Genomic DNA, 7,731 nt, shown 5'->3' with positions numbered 1-7,731 from the left:
AAGTAGCAGCTTATATCTCTTGTGACTCTAACTAAAAAATAATAGAATATCTGACTTGGCGACGCCCCCAGACGTAGTCAGAATTTATTCTCTGACGAACTGGGTAATCAATTTCGTGCGTCCTTTTTGCTTTTCGTTCAGAATTTCTTCTACTATTGTATATTTTGCGCAACGTCCCTCCCGGTTCCCTCTTCTCCGTCTAACTTGCCCTCTCCAATGAAAGTCAGGGGCTCGCACTCCAAGAAAAGAAAATCGTCCAGGAGAAGAATTAGGAAGAGGAGAGGATAGAGAAGGAATTTGATCAACTTTTTAAAAGGAAAAAGTTTTGGGTCGTTTTTAAATTTTAGAGCAGAGGAATGCACATGTGTGCGCTTTCCACTGGCTTAGTTCACGGGTGGCGTGGTGAACGTGCCTCACCTCATAATTCTCCCAGTTGAGGCGGTCTACTTGCATAAAGGCCCAATTAACCGTACGGCCAATTGTAAAGTGAAACTCCTTTTGTCGCAAATGATATAAACTGACTGCATCATCAAACTTCACTTTTATTCATTTTGTACAGTTTTCTGCTTGACTTTGACAAATTTGAAGCCAACAAGGGCATCTGGATACTGACACAAACTATATGACAACCTTTCCCAACTTCATGTCATTTTCCTATTTATAGTTTTACAGCTAATAACCCACCTTTTCATGCTTAGAAATATTGACCAGGAAATATCCACTTTCATCAGAGACCCACCAAAAATGGTACTCCGGTAGCCGGAATCCATGAGTTTCCAGCCAAGAAGTTCCCGACCGTAAATTTTCTAGCGTCAGATGCGCTTGTAATCACGTGATAGCCTGGCCATTTCACCCTTCCACTCGTGCTGGCACCAGATCCTGTATTCATGTATTCACCATAATAGAGAGTGCTCAGAGCGAAACTCCCACTCCATGGAAGCCAACCTTGTGGGTCAATCAGTCCATCCAAGGAGCTCATCATGATCACCGTCCTCGAGTACTTCTGCCAGGGCCGACCAAGATACGTCTTGACAGAACCTTGCACCGGCTTCAAGTCAGAGGCAGCCGTGATACGGCACCCGTGAATTATTATTCCGGTGTTTTGGTTGGGGTCAGTCCTCGCCTGAGCTGTCACGGTGTTCCATTTCCCAGACATGGGCTTCCTGGCGTAGATGTTGCAGTTTTGTAGAACGACCACAGCGTCCCCAAAGATAAAGTCCACCGTGCCATAGACGTCGCATTCACGGTAGAATTGGCGCTGAGAGTAGACGTACAGCGTGTCCTGATAGCCCTTGAAGCTACAGCTGTAGAAGACGGAGAAGTCCGAGCCGGACCGGAGAGCCACGGCTTGGTGTTTCTGTGGGCCCGCGGTGTTTTGAAATGTCATATCCCTCGCGATGAAGCCGGCACCCATGACAGCTGAAAGAAAATACAGTTACATATTTTAGTATTCTTTAGTAATTAATTATCTCTGTCGATGAAACAGGAGACATGGGATTAATTCTCCTCTCACACGTAAACCATCTCTTTCATGTCAAAGTCGACATATTATAAAAAAAGTTGAAATGTTGAAAATAATATCAGGTTGTGTTGCATGTATAGTTTTGTATACATACATAATATATATATTTATTATGTAGAATGATATACATATATCTATAGAAAAAAAAAAGTTAGATCAACCCAATGATATACCGAAACGAAGAAGTGGTTGGTGTAATTTATATGCGAGTTGCATCATCACCACAGCATAAGTTTGGCATCAAAATCAAATTCTTAGCTGTCTCATTAATTGAAGAAACCATTCATTATTCCACATAATTTGCGTTGACAAATCTATGCAGATATCCTTTAACATAATCCTAATATCCGTGTGTCTATGAGAAGATATCCATTCGTTACATAAGCGTTTACTCAAGGATGGACCGACGAGGGCCTAGGAGGGCAGTCACCCTCCGACCCCCACCCCAAAAATTTCGATATTTTGAGGAAATTTGTATATTATCCTTCAAATTTTTATGAAATTATTATTATTCACCTCCCCACCCAACCTCCCACCCAAGTTGAAAAATTTATATTCAGATTACCCCTACAAAGAAATCGGCTTGTTCTCGATCTAACTCCTATGTTCGTTCCTCGATTTACTTATTATATATTTACGGTGTAAACCCTGGTATCCGAAAGCTCAATTGGACCCCGGCTAATCTAGTCGAGCCGAGTTGGCACACTAAAAGGTAAAAATCTCCCAACGTGAGTTTTTTGCATTCATAAGAACTCCAATCCGAGACATTACTTAAGCGGAACAAGCGTCGAACCGTTTGAGCTAACTCATGTGGGTACTTATTACATATTTATTATTTTATGAAGATCACAACCATGTGGTTCAAAAAGGTATCTTGGTAGGTAATAACGCGAATGATGTTGATAGTCTATTGAATAATTTTTAATCACCTATTGGGGTATGCATGGATTATGTTTATGACTTAACGGAATTTACTCAGACTTGCATGGGTATGTAAATGAAAAGAGAACTTTAACCAATCATATTATCCTCTTGCATGGTCCTTTTCTAGAATAATATATATTGGTAGAAGAAGTTCTGGTTTTGTTCTTTGTACTGATCAATACATCAATCGAAGTCATAATCAATCAGGTTGAAAAAAGAATAATTATTTCCCATCGATTGGTCATCGTTAGAAATGACTTATTTTCTTCTAAATGTAAGATAAATAACTTACCAAAAGTTGCTGACCGAAAGGTGGTGGAGCCATCTTTGGCATTTCGACTCCCAGTTACGACCGTGGCATCCTTCCCATCTCCAACAATCATCAAATTCTTCATTGACCTTTTAATCTCCACATTCTCATTGTATGTCCCCGCTTTCACGTATATCACGAACCTCTTGTCCCCACTGCGTCGCTTGGCTGAAGCCGCCACCGCCTCAGAGATGGTCTTGAAGTCACCCGACCCGTCATTAGCCACCACAAGGTCGGCCTTGGGCGCTGCTGTCGACTGGAGGAGCTTCCTGTCAGAGGCTGAAACCCATGACGGGAAGCCATCAGCCAACAGCCGCCGGTTGCCTCCATTGCCACTCTCTTCATGGAGATGGATGGAGCTCGGAGGGGATGATATCGTGTACCCCTTGTTGATGGCTAGCGAGTTGCTAAGCAACCTGGAGAAGTTGGTCAACATCAAATTCGGGAAGCGTTGTAGATTTGACTCTACCTTTAGCTCTTTAAACCCGTTTTGGCATGTTACATGGTTGGTGATCGTGGCGCTCAGCCACGTCTGTGAATCACGAGGATTAACGGTGTTTGAGCTCATAGAACGGTTTAACTGGTGCATTGTGTCCTCATACAACTCCAGACAGTCGGACCAAGCCGACCTGGCTCGACCATCAAAGGAGCTCACATCCATCGAGGACACAAGACGATGAACCTGGACAGTGTGGTCCATGGTGACCCTAAGCGCCAAATCATGAAACGCAAACGTCTTCTCCTCTTGGGATGATAACAGCATGCTGTCGCGTGTCAAATAGTAGTTGCACGTATCGGGATAAGGAGTCTGGGCGCATGATGTTAATTGTTCACCATTTATGGATACAAGACGGAATGACAAGGCTAGGAAGCAAGCATAAAGGAGCTTGTCTAGCAGCTTGATATTATTGCCCATGAAGAGATTTAGAGAGGAGCTCTCGATAGATGGATAAGTAATTTGGAGGGTTATATGGGAATTTGAATTTGATATGGTTTTGGATTTTGAGGTGTAAGGGCTTTCTTTATATAGGGCAAGGGCACTTGGGATGGAGGTGAGTTTCAATTTCAATTTGATAGTGATCGAATTAATTAGGAACGAAGAAGTGTACTTGAAAAACCGTCCATGGGACAAAATTTTTTCCAATACAAGATGCGCTGGGGCCATGGTTATCCTCCTCACGCAAGTCATGAAAAAATCAGTGGCGTATTGTATTTTCTCTCTTAAAAGTATTAACTAACATTAATTCAATTCTATTAATAAAAAAATATAATGTTAGGACTTTGGTACCCTTTATTTTGCTTTTCCTATTATTGTGTTAGGATATAAATCTCTCCTATAATCGAAAAATTAATCTAATAATAAAATACTTTGAAAAGCATACAAATGTCAGGGTATGCCCTATTAAAAAATCATTCAATAATACGAGAGAACGATGTGCTTTGGTGGTATAGCGTTCATCAAAATAACAATTTAACCAAGACAGTCTGGCAATTCGTAAAATCATGTCATTGTCAAGGCAAAGCAACTCCCGAACCGACTTGGTCCCTGAATCTGGAAGCACCTTTAGGCCACCCGCAATTTCACCCAAAAAAAAAAGGCGACCTTCTCCCAAAACCATAGTCCATAAGTTAATTATTGCTACGTGAATCCATTAATGCAGTTGTATTGATCTTCGTCCATTTTATCCCAAGAGCATCTGGATTTGATTCACACTAGTAACGTAAGGTTATCGGATGCCTCCCATGCACGTTATATCTCCGTACTCTCTCCTACTACGTCCCTGGGATGAGCCACAAGGGAAAAACAAGAAAAGGATATTGCATGTAAGCAATTTATCCGAGCAAATGGACTGCTTGATTATTATTAGTTCAATTTGACTGATATATGTGTTACGTGAATGTTTTTTCTCAATGACGCGTGATTGGGCCATGCATGATGCTTACGTGAAAGGAGGATCTTGTGGTGGCAATATTTTGCATTATAAGATATAATATATATATATATATATATGTATATTATATATGTCATATTCCTTCAGCTTTCGATGGTTTTAGAAATTTTTTGGTTGGTTGAGATTTTTGACGAAGCAGCAGCTTAATATCACGCCGCTGCTTGTACGCAGAGTCCTCGTCAACCCCTCTTTCGGTCTGATTTTCTCCTTAGATCTTTCTTGCATATTACATGTGAGCAAGCTATTACTAGAATATAGACAATTTAGAAAAATTATTACAAAGAAGGGTTCTATATATGATACAGTATATAGGAGTCTTTCCAATTAAAACGATAATTGTTTAATACGGATTATTATCAAAACAAATTAAGGAATATGTGACAAATAAACACTGAAAAATAATAAAAAAAACTAATTAATTTATAGAAAATAAATAATCAATTTTAGTTGTTAAAGACGATTTTTGAGCAATTAAATTATTTTTTGTTGCTAAAAAATCATCTTTCTTTTTGGATTATAAAGGAGATCCATGAAATTAGTACAATAATAGAGAAATCTTTATATCAAATAAAAGGATACGGACAGTGCCACTGAATATCGACGCACTGACATGTGAAGGCGGCTAAGAACCCGAAAGCTCATGCCACCTATTCGATGAAAGTGTGCGCTACATCATCTTTGATGATTGATTTCCAGCCAAGTTCTGGAGTTTTAGTAGATTTTACCAACTAGATTAAAAAATATATTAGTCGTTAAAGAATTTATTTTCTGTTGTGGAAGAAACATAATATTGATTATGTCAGCACGCGTGGATGATGAAGAAGGGATAGAATTTATGGATGGATAATTTAAAATAATAACGCGATATTAAAAACATGTTAATTAATGAGATCAAATGGCACCAATCCTTACACGATCGATGATTAATTTGTAGAGGTATGTTGAATTATCCCATGAAAAACCGCTCACAATAATAGAACCATTATACAAGTTGGCCAATTTTTAATTAGTTTCAGGTAAAATAATCAATATCCACGACTTCCAGGTTATGTTATTAATCAATTATATCAAAAATAGGGTAGTCTAGTAGCGCATGTTCTCGCCTAATAACCAAGAGGTCCTATATTCAATAATATTGTAGAACTACGGATGTCTCTTTATTAGTTGTTAGAATTTTTATTTCATTGTACCAAATATATTAGCATATCTTACCATGGAAAATAAAATAATTATAACAATTTGATAGATTTGTCAATACCTATTTAAATAACAATTTTTTTATCGTCTATCAATTTAAATTTATTTGGTAACGTACACTATATCAACCATTAATTTATATATGCCACTTTAAAATTGCATATATTTTCAAAGGAATTTCTAATTATTATACAAAACTTCTGTCGAAACACAAATTTCCTCAAATTATGATTATATAGAATGGATGGCCCTAGAAAAATTATGTACGATATTTGGGTTTATATATTGGCGACAATTTTTTTGTGAAGCACTTTCCGTAGTTTGATGTTGTTACATGATATATACGGGACTAACATTAAATATGTTCCACGCGTAATGTATAATAAGTTGCAAATTGCATTATTAATTAGTAGGTGAACTTTACCTTCAGCTCATCGAGTTCGCTACCTGGACACGCGCATTGAGAAGAAAAACTATATTTTTCCCGTCACATGACCACCACTGCATGGATTCCGAGCTAGTACGTACTTATGCATAATACCATATGTGTCACTAAACCAGGGCAATTAATTGAGCTAACTAGCTCCTAGAATAATTCTCATCCCAGTGCCTACCCTTAAGCAAATGAAGGGACGATAACATCAGATTATGTAAGATTTATTGAGATGGGTATTGTATCAGGATATCATAACGCTGGAAGATGAACGGTTGATTTTACGTCAACGTACTTCTTAACTAAAACATGATCAAATGGGACAGCATATATATCAGCATGCATGTCATATCAAACTCTCACCCGGATTAGGGATTAAATCGTGAGTGGATATTACGTCAATTAAGAAAATTTACTAAATTTCTGTTTCTGAATTGTCTTAATGTGATCCTAAAGAACAAAGATTCGACAACTATTGACTTTTCTCCTCAACCTTTTCAGTTTTATTTTCCCAATTTTAAATTTATTAGACTTTTGTGCTCGCGCTACTGGACATTTAATATAAATTTTAATTATTGATCGTAGATTTTTCTAATTACGGAATTTACCATACAGCATTATTAAAATTATTGATTTTTCGGTTGTATTTAAAATTTATTAATAATAAAATGTATAAAAAGTTTGATTTAGGAGGAAAATGACTAAATTATTTTCGTGAGTGAGAGAAATGGGCAAACATATTGGGGGAACAGAAATAAGTGGGTGTTTGGAGAGAATTGTGGAGATTAAAGGTGAGTGGGTGATTAAAGGAGTATGAATTGACGATTTTGTCTCCAATCATCTCCAATCAATGTCTGATCAAATGGTTCCAAATTTTCTAAACATTAATATAAATGATCATCAAGTTATGTGTCGAGATCATCTAAGCACGACAATCACTCAGTACCTAAGCATAACGGGGCTATACTAACCAATGTATAATTTGGTACGGACTTACATAAAGTATATATATATATTGCTGTGAATTCTGATATCTAGAAATCTCATAGACTCTAACTAATCCAATTGAGCCGAATCAGCCCATTAAGAGATATAGCTCTCCCAACATAAATTTTTTTCATTCACAATACTCGAACATGAAACCTTAATTAAAGAAAACAAATATCGAACTACTTGAACCAACTCACGTTGGTATATAGTATATATATTTTGGCTAAAGAAAAATTGAACAGTACATTGCCAGGAAACAAATACTGCAATTGACACTTCCATACACGTTGCATTTCTTCTTTTAAGCGTGTACAAGGATAGAGGTAAGCATTTGATAATATCTACACCTGTATACGAAGAGTGGGAGTCTAGAGATGGGATTAGGCTATAAGCAAAAACTATT

At 37.6% G+C, this 7,731-nt stretch overlaps 1 protein-coding gene across 1 annotated transcript; it reads right to left on the bottom strand.

Annotated features, from left to right (window-relative positions):
* Positions 1 to 508: 508 nt before the first annotated feature.
* On the bottom strand, positions 509 to 3,759 carry LOC116198734 (pectinesterase-like). The gene is made up of 2 exons (XM_031528955.1): positions 2,739 to 3,759; positions 509 to 1,419 (listed from the first exon to the last, which is right to left on the bottom strand). The coding sequence occupies exons 1-2, from the start codon at positions 3,670 to 3,672 to the stop codon at positions 728 to 730; spliced, it is 1,626 nt and encodes a 541-aa protein (XP_031384815.1). The 5' UTR covers positions 3,673 to 3,759; the 3' UTR covers positions 509 to 727.
* Between the last annotated feature and the right edge of the window lie 3,972 nt (positions 3,760 to 7,731).

Source organism: Punica granatum, chromosome 3 (genome assembly GCF_007655135.1).
Source record: "Punica granatum isolate Tunisia-2019 chromosome 3, ASM765513v2, whole genome shotgun sequence".
NCBI lineage: Eukaryota > Viridiplantae > Streptophyta > Magnoliopsida > Myrtales > Lythraceae > Punica > Punica granatum.
Note: the sequence above shows the minus strand (reverse complement) of the source record. Positions and strands in the feature narration are given on the sequence as shown.